The sequence below is a fragment of the Furipterus horrens genome, unplaced genomic scaffold (assembly GCF_987537825.1).
Source record: "Furipterus horrens unplaced genomic scaffold, mFurHor1.1.pri manual_scaffold_7, whole genome shotgun sequence".
Taxonomy (NCBI): Eukaryota; Metazoa; Chordata; class Mammalia; order Chiroptera; family Furipteridae; genus Furipterus; species Furipterus horrens.
The window spans coordinates 141,530,662-141,544,943 of record NW_028327177.1 but is presented as its reverse complement, the minus strand read 5'-3'; the positions used below and the strand labels follow the sequence as shown (position 1 = coordinate 141,544,943).

Sequence of the window (14,282 nt, the reverse complement as noted above, 5' to 3'; positions counted from 1 at the left end):
GTCTTTCCCCGCAGGGCGGGGGCGGGGAGGGCGGCGGCTCAGAGGCGCAGCTCCAGCAAGTAGCGCAGGCGGCACTGGCCCTCCTGGTAGACCAGGTACTCGCTCTGGGAGAAGGAGGAGCTGCTGAACTCCGGGCAGGGCACGGGCCGGCCCTGGGGCACCACCACGCGCTCGCCGTCCAGCTCCAGCTCCGTGTCCTGGGTTGGATCTGCAGTGCACAGCCCGGGCCAAGGGTGATGCCAGGGTCACTCACTGGCCCTTGACCTCACGAGTGAGTTCTGCCCTGCGTGGTTAGCTTCTGCCCAGGCAATGGCTGAGCATCCCCACCTCGCCTACCTCTGAACACTGCACAGTCCAGGCCTTCCGCCCGGACTGCCCTCCCCCATTTCTCTGCCTGGGGAACACCCACGCATCTTTCAATGCTCAATGACACCTCTTCTTTGAAGCCCTCCTGGATACCCAGGAATGATTTGTTGAATGACCGCAGTGAGGAAGACTGCTCCTTTCTGTCCCTCTGCACAGCCGCTTCTCTCTTCCTCTCTTCCCTGAAGGCATCCTGGTCCCTTATCTCGACTCCACCTCTATCCACTGACCTGCAGCAGCTTCTCAGGACTGGGACTCACCAGGTTCTGTGCGGCCGCGGGCGATGACACTGTCAAAGCCGTGGGGTGGCGTCTTCAAGCTGGGCTGGTCGGTGGTGATGTGGTACTCTCTGCCGAGTGCCACCTCACCCAGGAACATGTAGCCAATGTGCTGGGCCCCACAGGACATGCCTGTAACTGGGGGCCACAGGGAGGCTCAGGCTGGGCTGCTTGGCTCTCCTGCCCGATGCTCTGGTCAGACGCCATTCAAGGGTCTCTCTCCCGGATCCCCACCGGACTGAGGAACCACTGGGCCCGTCCTCCTCAGTGCCCTCACCGTAGCCAGCTGACTTGCTGTTCTCCGAGGCAAAGTAGATGCCCTTGCCCACGCGGCCACCAGAGTGTGGCATGATGCGGAGCCCACTGGTGAGGATGGCGGCCACCACCGCCACATTGGTGCCGTGCCACAGCAGCCTCTGGTTCCCCAGCTTGGCGTGGGCCTGGAACCGGTCTCCCTGAGGGGGGAGGGGTGGGAAACAGGGCAGCCGTGTCACCCCAGCACGGGGGCCTCTCCCTGCCGCTCTCGCCGCTCACACCCCTGTGCACACACTCGCGAGCCCCAGGCCTGCTGGAAACCGGCCAAAGTTGCGCAGATGATGCAGTAAGGGACACAGAGGCCAGGTCATGTCCCTAAGAGTGGGGTGGTGACAGAGCAGGGCACTGGGGATGCTCCCTCACCTCCCCTTCTCGGTTCACTTTCCAGACGTGCTGAAGAACGGGGCACCTGTAGCTGCTGCCGGTCTGTTGTAAGTAGGTATGGACCACCTGCGGGGACAGCAGGGGTGGGCACGGAGAAGCCCCCCGCCCCCAGTCCCGGAGCCCCCCTCAGGCCCTAGAGACCCAGGGAGAGCAGGCCAACGGCGCGGGACCCCCCGGAAACCTGGAGGGCCGATGGGCAGAGGGATGGCGTCCCGCCAGCCTGGCTCCTCTGCGGGGCGCAGCCCACCTTGTACTCAGGCGCCTCTGGGTCCAGCAGCTGGAGCTGGCACCTGAGGAGCTGGTAATCTCTGTCCAGCGGGTGCGGCACCTCCTCCACCTTCGTCTCCTCCTTGGGGGCCGCCTGCAGGCTCTGGGCCAGCTCGATGTCAGCCAGCACCTAAGGTGACAGGCGCCGGCAGCCGGTCTGTCCACTCGCCCTTCCGCCTCTGGCCTCCCTCCCTCAGGGCTGGGACCTGGGCCACCCCACTTGTCTGTCCGCCTGGTCCCCACGGTCCATGTGTCAGCCCTTCGGGCTGCCCCCCACAGTTCCCCTCTGGGCCTTCTGCCCCCCATATCCCGCGCCCAGTCTGACGGGCGCCCCCCCGCCCGCCCTCACCAGCAGCATGTCCTTCTTGGCCTGCAGAAGCTCCAGAGAGCTGATGGGCGGGGGCCGGCTGCGGCCGAAGTTGTGGGGAATGACGGTGTAGAAGTGGGAGGACAGCTCCTCCAGGCTGTGGCCGCCACTGCTGGGGGCCTGCAGGGCCTCCTCCAGGGCCTCCAGGGCCTCGAAGCCCCGGGCGATCTGCTGTTTGCTCAGCTTCCCCAGGGGCATCTTTTTCACATCTAGGGGGGAGGGGGAGGGCGGACTCTCAACCCCCTGTCACTCCCGGGGCCCTGCCCCCCTGCCTGGCCTCACCCAGGTCCATGCGGGCCATGGCATCACTGAACATGTCCTTGCTGAAGATGTTGGTAATGAGCTTCTGTGTGGCTGCATCCAGGGAGCAGGGTCGCACCCGCTGAGCCACAGTCTTGCCCGGGCTTCTGTCAACCTGGGGGCAGAGGGCACACATGGAGGGCAGGAGCGGGCCAGGCACTAGATGGACACTGGCCGGACAGAGGCCAGAGGGCAGAGGTCCGTGCTGGAGGTCGCACAGCCAGGAAGGCGCAGACCCCAGCCCACTGGGTCCCTGGTCCCCTCCCTCAGCCCAGGGCCCGGCCACTTCACCTTCACCACAGCTTCCTGGGCCTCATCCTCTCCCTGCACCTCGATCATTGTGTACTTGCCGGGCTGAGCCACAAAGCGGTCCCGCTCCGCCCAGCTGTTCTTGGTCTTGTCCCGAAATTTCTTTTCAAAGTCCTTCTTTGCCTCCTCCAGAGACGGGAAGGGGCTGAGCTTCGACTGGCCCACCTCGCCCTGCAATGGACAGCCTTCAGGGGTGCGCCCGCTGCAGTGCCCACCCTGACACTTGCTGGCCTCCTTTGGGCCAGGCCCTGGGCCCAGCGCCCGAGCCGGGCAGCATCGATGGCCTCTTGGCCCGAGTGCTGTGGGGACCCCGGGCAGGAGGGGGCTGCGCTGAGCAGGGAGGCACTCACCACGCGCCCCCAGCGGTTCCAGCAGACGAAGCGGTCACCCTCCTGCAGCAGCTGGATAATGTAGAACTTGTTGTTGTTCTTTCCGATGTCAGTCTGGTTCAGGGTGCAGTCGTAGTCTCCGTACACCTGGCCGTGGGGGCGGGACGGGGCAGGCTGGCGTGGGCTGTCCTTGTCGGGGTGGGGGTGGGGGCAGAGCGCCTGGCTGTGCCTTGTCAGGCCTCTGAGGGCACTGGGCCATCAGAGGAGACCCTGTCTGGGAAGGCTGGAGGGGTCATGGCTCTGCCTGGGGACAAAGTCGGAGGGGACGTGGCTAACCTCGGGCAGTGAGGGAGGTCTTGGGAGGACAGGGCTGTGCCCTGGGTCAGGGAATTGAGGGACAGATATGCTGACCACCCCGTGCTCGCAGGGACACAACCCTGCCCTGTGAGGGACCTCAAGGGGACATAGCCACACAGCCCTATCCTGTGGGGTTGGTTCGAGGGGACAGGTGAGCCCTGTGGAGACCTAGGAGGCCAGAGCCTGGCTCCAAGTGTGGTAGGGGGAGGCCTGAGAAGATCGGGGCCTGCCCTGGGTCTAAAGAGCAGACACGACCTGCCCAGATCAGATGGGATGCAGCCCTGCCTGACCTTCAGGGTCTCGGGAAACCACGGCTCAGTTGGGAACCTTGAGCTGCGTGGCCGGGGCCAAGCGCCCGTGGGGAGGGAGCAGGTCTGAGTGCACTTGCATCTGGGAGGGAGCAGGCTCTCACCTGGGTCCCGGGGCTGCTGCTGAGTGGACACGCGGAGTCCACCCGGGCTACGCGCTTCTCTGTGGGTGCGGCCCTCAGGGCCTCAGCAGCGGAGCGGAAGCTGTCCTCCTCTGCCCCCTGCCGCCCCTTCTTCTTCTCGGGCCCCTCACCCGGCACAGCGGGCTTGCGCTTGGGAGCCATGTCTGCTCTGGGGCACGGAGAGGGGCTTCAGGCCTCCCCGGTCTCTGCATCCCACCCTGGGTTTGCGCCCGCCGCCCCCCCGGCCTCCATTCCCCATCCCCATCCCCAGAACAAAGCCGGCTCTCTCCCCCCAGACCCCTGTGCCCAGTTGCAGCGGCCGGGCCAGGACCCTGTCCAGCCTGCCCACTTGGGCCAGGGAAGAGGAGTCCCCTCCCCTCTCTGGTTCTCCACCGGCTGTCCAGCGGCATCGAAAGTGAAAGGACAGGCTTCCCTTCCAGCGTGGGCGCCTCCGCCCTTCAGCGCACTCTCCCTCCTCGACGACCTCAGGCGTGGCCCGGGTGCGGGGCGGAGTCACCCCCGCTGTGGAGGAGCGTGGGCAGCGGTCGGCCCCTCCGGGGGTCGGGGCCCCGTGACACAGAAACCCTTCCCCGTGAGCTCGGGAGTTCCGGGGCGTCGGCCAGGGCCCCGCACCCGCGGTCTTGAATTGCCGGTGGGCAGGTGCAGTCCCACGGCCGTGGGCAGGGGCCCAGGGCACTCACCCGAGGGGAGCAGCGACCCGGGAGCAAGGGCGCGCGGGGCTCAGCGCCGGTCAGGACGTCCCCCGGCCGCCCCGGTTCGCGCGACCCTCTGCCAGCCTCGGGTGCGACTTAGGGACGGACTTCCCGACAATCGCTGGGGGCGGGGGGGGGCGGGCCACCAGCTGCTTGGCCACCAGGGGGGTGAGTCAGAGGCTGGGCCAGGCCATGCGTGCGGCCTGTCCCTCGCGCGGGAGGGCGCTTGGTCGGAGCCCTGCCAAGGCCCCGAGGACTACCGCGCCCTCGGGGCTGCTTCTTCGGCCTGAGGCCTGCGATTCGCGTCCACCGGCTGCCCAGTGACCTTGGGCCTGGGTGCGGGCACTGCCCTCCGCTCCCCGGGGCTGCCTGGCTGCCCCCATCGGTCATCTACCGCCGGACTTGGTACACCCTCGTCCCCGCCCCTGACGGGGTGGTGCCCCATTCCGCGTTCGGAACCCCGCATCTCTGGCGCCCCCCAGCGCCCGAGGGGCGGAAACACAGAGAAGGCCCCTGGTTCGCCCCTCCTTAGACATCAGCGAAGGAGCGGTGCGCAAGCGCGGCAGCTTCGGCCGGAAGAGCCGGGACCAGGCTTACTTCCTACTGGAGCCCGGCGAGGGAGCCTATGGGAGGCCTTGGAGGCGTGGCCACAGACATTTACCCTATGGGTGCTTGGGGGCGTGACAGAGCCACCAAAGGACCCAATGAGACCATGGGAGGCGGGGCCTGAGGGCGGTGGGGGCCTATCAGGACGCGGAGTCTTGCCGTACCGCCTGGATTCCGCCGCCACGTGAGTGCTCTAGCAGCGGCTGCAAAGCACGGGGTGGTCAGCATGCCGGCGCCAGCGGTGGCTAGAAAGCGGGGAAAGCCGGCGTCGGGGGTCGGAGCCGGCGCTGGGGCCGGCAAGCGGCGGCGGAAGGTGAGCGTGGCGCTTCTGCTGGCCGGGATCAGACCCGCTCCTTTCACCCGTCCCTTCCCCTCCTCCGCCCGCTCTCTCCCCGACCCTTTCCCCGGGGCTCCAGCTAGTTTCAGCTTCGTCCCTAGCTCTGCCGGCCAAATCCTGGAGGGCCTTGCACTTGAGCCGGCGGCCACCGCCCTTCCCAGTCCCAGGGCTCTTGGGAGACCGGAAGGGGCCCTTGGTCCGTGCCGGAGTGGTCGGGACCCCTGGCCTAAGAAAGGATCATATCGTACTCGTGTAATTCCCAGGCCGAGTCTGCCGGTGACAGGGGCAAGTCCAAGGGCGGCGGCAAGATGAATGAAGAGATCTCCAGCGATTCGGAGAGTGAGAGGTGAGCTCTGCTTTTCTGCTTCGTGGAAGGGAACGCTGAGGCCCATGGTGTCTGGGAGTCTCAGTGCGTGAGAACTCGGGCCCTTGGCTCACAGATCTTGGTTTTTTCTCCAGTTTCTGATCCTGAGAAGTCTCATCTTCTTCCCTGCAGGGTCTTAGTGTGGGGAGGACACCCCAACCCCAAGGGGAGACCAGTGAGACCTCTCTGGCACACGGCAGGGCGCTGAGCCCAGGCTGAACTGACTTGGAGGGGGAGAGGGGTACAAGAAGTGCTGGCTAGTTCTTCATTCCCTTTTCCCACAATTTCAAAATTACTGGTCTCCCCCCTGACTCTAAACAGAGGCCAGGCACTGGCTTCACATTTGAGAATACAGAGGTGAGCAGGCAGGCAAAGACGGAATGTGCCGGAACGGGGTGTGTGTCTTATAGCTGTGTATTCTGGGCACAGAAGAGGAGACATTTAAATACGGCCTGGAGAGATAAGGAGGAGTGTCTCATGGGGAGGTAGGGAAGGCACTGAGGGATCAGAGGAAAGTCTGGGGTGTCAGTGCACCAGAATGAGGGGTGGAGAGGATGGAAGGCCAGGTGGTGGGTGCATCCAGCTTGCAGGGGGCTTGGCATACCGCCCTCATCCTGCAGGTGACAGCAGTGGGGCAAGTGGCAGGGTTTCAGACGGGGCTAGCAAAGCATCAGGCCTGGCCCTGTGGCGTGGAAGGTCGCACACCAGGGAATCCTGGTGGCGCCTTAGGAGTTGGTTTTGGAAATTCTGCTTCTCAAACTGAATATGTGTCGGCCTTAACCTGCTCACAGAAAGCCCTAAGATGCTTTTCTTAGTCCTAGGCTTTCTAGGGGTGGGTATTTGCCAAGCCTCTGCTAAACACTTTTAAATGTTTTAAAAATGTGTTGTGAAATGTATTAGATGCAGAAGTCAGTGAAATGTACTTGCACTGTAGAGCATGACGAGGAAATGATGGAGTTCTGTTCGCCCACCACTTGGGTTAAGAACCAGACCCTGGCAGAAACTTACAAGGCCCATTTGCCACTCCTGCCTTGAGTTAGTCATTTCTTTGGTTTCCTTCTTTTCTTCCTTTTTGTCTTTTTTTCATTTTCTCATTCAGTTATAAGTTACTTACAGTGACATTCACGGTTTTTCAGTGTACAGTTCCGTGAGTTTTGACAGGTGCGTGCCACTATGAAGATATTGAAGGGTTTCATCACCCTCCAAAATTACCCCGCTCTTCTGTAGCCAGGTCTCTTGCACCCTCGACTCATAACCCCTGCCCCCAGAGTTATGCCTTTTCCAGAATGTCATGTGGGTGGAATCACACAGTGTATACTTCCCTTCGTTTTCCGTAGACTTCTGTCTGCTCTGTGTGAACCCCTAAACGCGGTTGGTTAGTTCGGGTGAACAACAGAAGTTCTTGTCTGTGTAAGGGGACGGCTGAAGGTACTAAGCGGTCTCTGGAGCATGGTCTGGCCTTGAGTTTCCAAGGTCCTTTCTGGGAAAGTCATGGGCAAGGTCATGAATAAGAGCTGGGAACCAGCTGGGGCACCTGATAGGGACTAGACATCTGCAAGCGTGTGATCAGGCGGAGCGGGCTGCCCTGGGTTTTCTGCTTCTCGGTGCCTGTGACCTTTGTCCAGCTCCCAGGAGCAGGCAAAGGAGGACTTACCCTTAGTAAAGTGAGTGTGTCAGCTGGTCCAGGGCCCGGGGTATAGAGGGGAAAGCAGGTGCTTCACCAGCACAAGGCCGAGCCAGGGCCAGTGAGGCTTCTCTGGCACCCCGTCGTCAGGGCAGGGGATGGTCCCTTGACAGTGAGGGGATGACGGACCCGGCGTGGCTGCCTCTCAGGTCCTCGCCGCGGACCTGGGCTGGCTGCTCCCCCGCGCCCGGGTGATAGTGGTGCTGGGAGCTACCTTTCCTGCTCTCCATGTTGGGGCTCCTGTTTGCTGTCTCTTAGGCTGGCCTTGTTCTTCGTTTACCCTCCTGTTCCCAAGCACGTCTTCTATCCTTAAAAGAAGGAGAAAGGACCCATTCTGTGACACTTGGGGCAGCTGACAGTACCTTCACTTGTCATTGATGGTGTGACTGACATGGAATTCCAGGAGTTAGCATTTTTCTTCAGAGTGTTGGGTGTGCTTCACATGTGGGTCCTGCTGTCAGGGTTGCTGTTGAGAGGTCTGAAGCCTTTTGGATGCCTGACTGTACACGACCTGATTTTCCTCAGGAGCCTATAAAGCCTCTGCCGTCTCTCCAGAGTTGATAGATTTCACGGTGGTCTCTTTGGGTTTGGGTCAGTTTTCACGCTTCTGTCGAGCACTGGGTGGGCCGTCAGTAAGTCACCTCTTCAGTGTTCTGTACCTGTGAGCACTGGCCATGGGGACTGGCAGGGGATGGGGGCGGGGACTGGCAGGGCAGCAGCCAGGGCGCGCATGGTCCTAGTGGCCAGAGGAGGGGGTGAGTACCCTCACACCTGGCCCCCTCCTGTCCACAGCCCAGCTCCCAGGAGGACAGAGGAGGAGGAGCAGGAGGAGCTGGAGGAGACAGCACAGGAGAAGAAGCTGCGCTTGGCCAAGCTCTACCTGGAGGAGCTCAGGCAGCAAGGTGAGCCTGGGAGGGGCGTGGCTTGGGAGGGGCGTGGCCTGAGCCTACGCCTGCCTGCTGCAGCCCCGCCCCCTGATGGGGGCCTGATGTGGGTACCCAGGGGGCTGCCGGTGCTGGCTGCCCTGTGGGAGGGTGGCTGGAGCTCTAATGGGCTTCTGGGGCCGGGGGGCAGACCTTCAGGGGGCTTTAGACAGATCTGGGAAGTAAAGGCAGGCGGTGTGCAGGAGGAGGCGTCTGGCCCGCCCTCCCCTTTGCCCCAGGCAGCCTGAGTGTTTGGGGCCCAGGACCGAGGGGGTGGGAACAGTGGGGTCCTGGCCTGGGTTCACTTGGCCTGCTCTGCCCTACGCAGAGGAGGAGAAGGCCGAGGCCCGCGAGTTCGAGGAGGACCAGGTGGCGGGGCGCCTGAAGGAGGACGTGGTACGTGTGGCAGAGCGTGGGGGGCGGGGGGCACGCGGTCTGGCCCGTGGGCCCTCACGCCTGCCCTCTGCCTGTCCTCTCCCTGCAGCTGGAGCAGAGGGGCAGGCTGCAGAAGTCGGTGGCGAAGGAGGTGAGTGGGCACTTGGTGGAAGCTGGGAGGGAGTTGGGGGTCCCACCTGGGTCGGTGGGCAGATGGCTCACCTGGGGACTCAGGCTGCGGGGTCTTGGCTTGGGAATGTGGTCGGCCCTCGGACAGACGGGGACAGGTCGGGGTTGACCCCTGCAGCGCTGGGTCGGCTCCTTTGGGTGGGCCGGTGGGAAAGGCTGTGTGTGGGGGTAGACGCCTTCCCGCCCCAGTCGTAGTGACTCGGCCCTGCCTGCCCAGATCCAGGCCCCAGCGCCGGGCGACATTCGAACCTTACGGGGCCACCAGCTCTCCATCACGTGCTTGGTTATCACCCCCGACGACTTGGCCATCTTTTCCGCCGCCAAAGACTGCACCATCATTAAGTGTGAGTGATTGCCCAGTTGGGGGTGCGGGCCCCCAGGGGCTATCCGGGAGGGTTGGTCTGGGAGGAAAGGGGAGTCGGCAAACCAAAGCCCGATGGGGAAGCTTCTAGAAGCAGGTTTGCTCCCACCGAAGCGTTTCTGGGTGACAGCGGAAGCTTCTGCCTGGGAGTGGGGCTTGCAAGCTTCCCTTCGCTGTCATTGGAGACGGGCAAGCAGAGGCGGCCTGACAACCTAACGGGAGGCTCTGCTGCTGGTGGGCGGCTGGCGAGGACCCCGGGGCTTTGCTGTGTCCCAGGATTGAGCTCCAGTCCTCCTGGGGTCCCAGCCTCCTCCCCCCGCAGCAGGAACAGGAAGAACCTGAACCACCAGTCCCAAAGCACCTTCCTCCCCCTCCTCTCTGGGCTGCATGGCCGCCCTTTAGGGTCATGGCTTCCACTTAGCAGATGAGGAAACTGAGGTGAGCTGTCCCGGGCTCACGGGCTGAGCCAGCTCCGACCTGGGGCCAGAGCCTTTCCCGGGGCCCTGCTGCCCGCGGTGGCGAGTCCGGCAGCCAGCCCTGCCCCTGTCCCAGCAGCCTCTCTCTCCTGGTGTCAGGGAGTGTGGAGAGCGGACGGAAGCTTCACGTGATCCCACGAGCCAAGAAGGGTACGGAGGGGCAGCCCCCAGGCCACAGCAGCCACGTCCTCTGCATGGCCATCTCCTCCGACGGCAAGTACCTCGTAAGTAAGGCAGGGTGGGCCCTGGGGCGGGGGCGGGGTCTGGGCACAGAGCGGGCGCCTGTGGCCACTGTCCTCCTCTCCCCAGGCCTCAGGCGACCGCAGCAAGCTCATTCTCATCTGGGAGGCGCAGAGCTGCCGGCACCTGTACACCTTCACGGGACACCGGGACGCCGTGTCGGTGAGCGGCCGGGCCGCCGCGGGTGGACGTGGTCAGGGCCGGGTGCTGGGCCCCGGGGGCGGCGGCGAGCGAGGCAGGGGGTCCCCATCCTCAGGAGCCTGTACTAAGCGTAGTGAGTGGCATTGCCAGAGTCACGGGTGGAGTAAGGGGGCGGGAGAGAGCTGGCCCGGGGAGCAGGGAGGCCTCGGCGGTGCCCGCAGCTGCTCCAGGGCAGCGGAGCGGGCCTGGCTCCGGGTGGGGCCACACGGAACTTCCCACAGCGTGGGGGCGGCTGGCTCCCTGCGCCTCTGTGTCGCTTGCTGCAGTAGTCCAGGCCCCCTTTGCCCTCTCTCTGTGCCCCGCTAGGGGCTGGCGTTCCGCAGAGGCACCCACCAGCTCTACAGCACGTCCCACGACCGCTCTGTGAAGGTGTGGAACGTGGCGGAGAACTCCTACGTGGAGACGCTGTGAGTGTGTGTGGGGAGGGGTGTGCAGGGTCTGTGTGTGTGTGTGTGTGTGCATGTGTGTGTGTGTCTCTGTGTGCATGTGTCTGTGCGTGTGTGTGAGTGTGTGTGGGGAGAGGGGTGTGCGGGGTCTGCGTGTGTGTCTGTGTGTGTGTGCATGTGAGTTCACGGGTGACCCCAACCTCTGTCCCCCTCCAGCTTCGGGCACCAGGACGCTGTGGCGGCCCTGGATGCTCTGAGCAGGGAGTGCTGCGTGACGGCGGGGGGCCGCGACGGGACCGTGCGTGTGTGGAAGATCCCCGAGGAGTCCCAGCTTGTCTTCTACGGCCACCAGTAAGGCTTCGGCCGTGCCAGGCGGGGCTCCGTGGGTTGGGGGCATAGGGCTGCACCCCTGACTGCTCCTTTCCTCAGGGGCTCCATTGACAGCATCCAGCTCATCAATGAGGAGCATATGGTGTCGGGCGCGGACGACGGGTAAGGGCTGCCCTTGGGTGTCCCCCGCCACCACGCTGCTCCTGGCTCCCTCATCGGGCAGTGTGACCCCTCTGCATAGATGAGGACACTAGGGGGTGAGCTCGGGCGACCTTGTCTGTGTCCCACGGCTGGTGTATACTGGACCCCTCCCACGTATGGCCTTTCTGCCCTGCTCCTGCCCCTCACGGACTCTGCTCCCTGTCCCCAGCTCTGTGGCCTTATGGGGCCTCTCCAAGAAACGGCCGCTTGCCCTGCAGCGGGAGGCCCACGGGCTGCGGGGGGAGCCGGGCCTGGAGCAGCCCTTCTGGGTGTCGTCGGTGGCAGCTCTGCTCAACACAGACCTGGTGGCCACAGGTGAGTGCCCTGTGCAGCGGAGGGGGGTCCCCCAGGGGGCTGGTGCAGCACTCACTGTCTCCCCGGGCCCCCAGGCTCCCACAGCTCCTGCGTGCGGCTCTGGCAGTGCGGGGAGGGCTTCCGGAGGCTGGACCATCTCTGCGACATCCCCCTGGTGAGTGGGCCTGGGCGCCCAGCCTGTCTCTGCCACACTCCTCAGAGCAGGGCCACCTGTGGCTTCTGTTTACAGCCCAGCTCCTGGCACAGGGCCTGGCAGGAGCCCCCCCACCCCTTCCTCTCCCCTCTCCCCTCCTCCACATTCTGCCCCGCACTGGGTGCTGGTACAGGGCAGGGGACAGCCTGGGCAGAGGTGTGGAGGGCCCGGCCCTCGCTGGGGTCGGATGGATGCTAAGCGAGGGTGTGCCGACTTGGCTGACCTTGGGAAGAGTGGCAGGTCTGTCAGCAAGAACTGCTGACTGTGCAGAGCTTGGGTCAATGGTGATGGTCATGAGGTCCCCAGGGCCCCACAGCCAGCGTCCAGGCCCTGGGCCACACCGACACCTAGGTCTCCCCTGTCTCCTTAATCCTCACAAAGCTTCCCCGCCTCACCTTCATGAGGCTGGGGCCCTGGGGGTCACGGGCTGGCCCGGGTGGCAGGAGGCAGAGCAGGGCTTGAACCCAGGTCTGTGGAGGCCAAGCCCTGGATCTTGGTGCTTAGGCTGCGGAGTCGGGTTGGGGGGCGTCTGTTCTCACATCCTCTGCGTTGTCTCTCCCTTTTCTCAGGTGGGCTTCATCAACAGCCTCAAGTTCTCCAGCACTGGGGACTTCCTGGTGGCCGGGGTGGGGCAGGAGCACAGGTACGGGGCACTCCTGGAGGGTGAGGGTGGGGGAGCGTGGCACTGGCTGGAGGCTGGGTGGGAATGGGGGGCGGGGCGGGGTGCTGCACCAGCCTCAGCTTCTCCCTCACCCCCGCAGGCTGGGCCGATGGTGGCGGATCAAAGAGGCTCGGAACTCTGTCTGCATCATCCCGCTCCAGAGGGCCACCAGGCCCACGGCCGCGGGCTCCTGACATCCTCCTTCCTTTATTTAAGTCCTTCCCAGGCCATGGCCGGCTCTTTGTATTAAAAGTCTCTTTTGGGCCTTGTCTCCAGCTTCTTGGGTCGGCAGGGAGGAAGGAGGATGTCGGGGACTGGGGGTGGGCAGAGGCCCGGGGAAGGGACCTGAGGGCCTCTCGTCCTTTTCCAGGGACAGGAGGATGGAGCCCTCAGCTGGCTCTTGGTTCCTGGTCCCCAAGTGTCCTCTGTGACCTCGTTTGGCCAGCTCCCTGCCCTCTGCTCTGGGCTGGTAGAGGGGAGAAGCTGCTGACCCTGAGCTAGGAGCGCCACCATCCGAGTGTGTAAGGGCGGGCTGTGGGTCTGTACTGAAGCAGGGACAGCCAGGCCTCCGCGTCAGGCTGGCCTGCCCCGGCCAGGCTGCATGCCCAGTCACAGCAGTGACCGCGCCAGGTACCTGTGTCAGGAATGTCGGGGCTCCTGATTTCACCAGCTGGAGAGTTCGCTCCTGCACGGGGCGGTGGGGAGGCACAGACGGGCACTCCGGCGGGAGCGACACGTGTTGGGGATTCTGCTCTACTATCTTTCTTAACCTGCAGGGCCCTCCAAGGGCAGCGTGGTCCCTCGGGAGGAAGCCACAGGGCTTCCCCCTCAGACAGACCTGGCCCCGGCCCTGCCTCGGTCCCCGGAGCCAGAGGGTCTGGTTTAGACGGAAGCCCTGGAAACCTTTCATGGATCAAATGTTGACAGAATTTACTCCCCGTGTTCTGCCTCAGATTGGGCTCACCGGTGGCCTCAGCTTCCCTCTGAAGAACATGGCAGGCAACGCGGGAATGCCCCTAATATACAAACCGTCTCCCATGGGCGCGTTCCCAGGAGGAATTAGGATTGTAGTTGGGCTTGTCTTTACTTACTTTCTTTTAGTTGCAGCAAAAAGAACAAACAGAAAAAAAACCCCACAAAATAGACCATCTTAACCATCTCTTTTTTTTTTTTTTTTTAAAGATTTTACTTATTTACTTTTAGAGAGAGGGAAGAGAGGGAGAGAAACATTAATGCGTGCGAGAGATACATTGCTTGGTTGCCTCCCACATGCGGCAGTGCCACTCTCGGACCTAACCTAGGGGCAGAGCCATGGGACAGAACAGAAAAACGCAAAAGAAAAGGGAAGGAAGAAAAAACCAGATGGTGTCCATAGTCTCCGGTTTGCGGAGGTGTTTTTGGTCTGGTCCTCTGGTGTAAGGCAGGACTTCCTCTCGGACTCTGTGCTGACCACCACCGTGTGGTTCTGCCTTCGGGTCCCCCTGACCTGGGAAGCGAACTGATTGTCCTTCAGATTTTGAGTTTCTCCCCGATCCACGCGCTCTTCTTTGTTTTTGTATTCATAACGTTCAGTGGCAGTCACCAAGGAGGACCGGCTGGAGGACCCCTGCCTGTCTTGCTAGTATTGGATCCAACAGTATTTTAAAGATTTTATTTACTTATTCATTTATTTATTTATTTATAGAGGGGAAGGAGGGAGAAAGAGAGGGAGAGAAACATTAATGTGTGGTTTCTTTTCATGCATCCCCCAAATCGGGGACCTGGCCTGCAACCCAAGCATGTGCCCTGACTGGGAATTGAACCTGTGACCCTTTGGTTTGCAGGCCAGCACTCAGTCCATTGAGCCACACCAGTCAGGGCTGGTTCTAACAGTACTTTATAAAGAATTTTAAAAGATGGCCCTTTCAGCCAACCATCTGAATAAAGCACTTATAAAGATTTAAAAAAGGAAGAAAAAAAAAGAAAAGAAAAAGAACCCTTCCATTACTCTCCCATTTACCACTTCCGGGGCTTCTATTCCTACCTGCT

At 62.8% G+C, this 14,282-nt stretch overlaps 2 protein-coding genes across 2 annotated transcripts; one reads left to right on the top strand and one right to left on the bottom strand.

Moving 5' to 3' along the window:
- Window positions 1-24: 24 nt before the first annotated feature.
- Window positions 25-3,886, bottom strand: PARP3 (poly(ADP-ribose) polymerase family member 3). The gene is made up of 10 exons (XM_090284839.1): window positions 3,682-3,886; window positions 2,934-3,059; window positions 2,566-2,754; window positions 2,257-2,389; window positions 1,957-2,183; window positions 1,588-1,737; window positions 1,320-1,406; window positions 919-1,096; window positions 624-779; window positions 25-208 (listed from the first exon to the last, which is right to left on the bottom strand). Exons 1-10 carry the CDS (start codon window positions 3,859-3,861, stop codon window positions 39-41), a joined length of 1,596 nt encoding a protein of 531 aa, XP_090140965.1. The 5' UTR covers window positions 3,862-3,886; the 3' UTR covers window positions 25-38.
- Window positions 3,887-5,156: 1,270 nt separating this feature from the next.
- RRP9 (ribosomal RNA processing 9, U3 small nucleolar RNA binding protein) lies at window positions 5,157-12,518 on the top strand. Its single transcript, XM_090283090.1, has 15 exons — window positions 5,157-5,331; window positions 5,619-5,701; window positions 8,196-8,305; window positions 8,655-8,722; window positions 8,811-8,852; window positions 9,108-9,234; window positions 9,827-9,951; window positions 10,037-10,129; window positions 10,475-10,575; window positions 10,771-10,905; window positions 10,984-11,046; window positions 11,255-11,400; window positions 11,475-11,554; window positions 12,163-12,236; window positions 12,355-12,518. The coding sequence occupies exons 1-15, from the start codon at window positions 5,245-5,247 to the stop codon at window positions 12,446-12,448; spliced, it is 1,428 nt and encodes a 475-aa protein (XP_090139216.1). The 5' UTR covers window positions 5,157-5,244; the 3' UTR covers window positions 12,449-12,518.
- The last annotated feature ends 1,764 nt before the right edge of the window (window positions 12,519-14,282 follow it).

Coding starts and splice junctions, on each gene's coding strand:
- PARP3 (XM_090284839.1), bottom strand. CDS start 3,861: ATGGCTCCCAAGCGCAAGCCCGCTGTGCCGGGTGAGGGGCCCGAGAAG. Junction 3,060..3,681: donor GCAGCAGCCCCGGGACCCAG/GTGAGAGCCTGC, acceptor CCCCACGGCCAG/GTGTACGGAGACTACGACTG. Junction 2,390..2,565: donor CCCAGGAAGCTGTGGTGAAG/GTGAAGTGGCCG, acceptor CTCTGCCCCCAG/GTTGACAGAAGCCCGGGCAA.
- RRP9 (XM_090283090.1), top strand. CDS start 5,245: ATGCCGGCGCCAGCGGTGGCTAGAAAGCGGGGAAAGCCGGCGTCGGGG. Junction 9,952..10,036: donor CCTCCGACGGCAAGTACCTC/GTAAGTAAGGCA, acceptor TCCTCTCCCCAG/GCCTCAGGCGACCGCAGCAA. Junction 11,047..11,254: donor GTGTCGGGCGCGGACGACGG/GTAAGGGCTGCC, acceptor CCCTGTCCCCAG/CTCTGTGGCCTTATGGGGCC.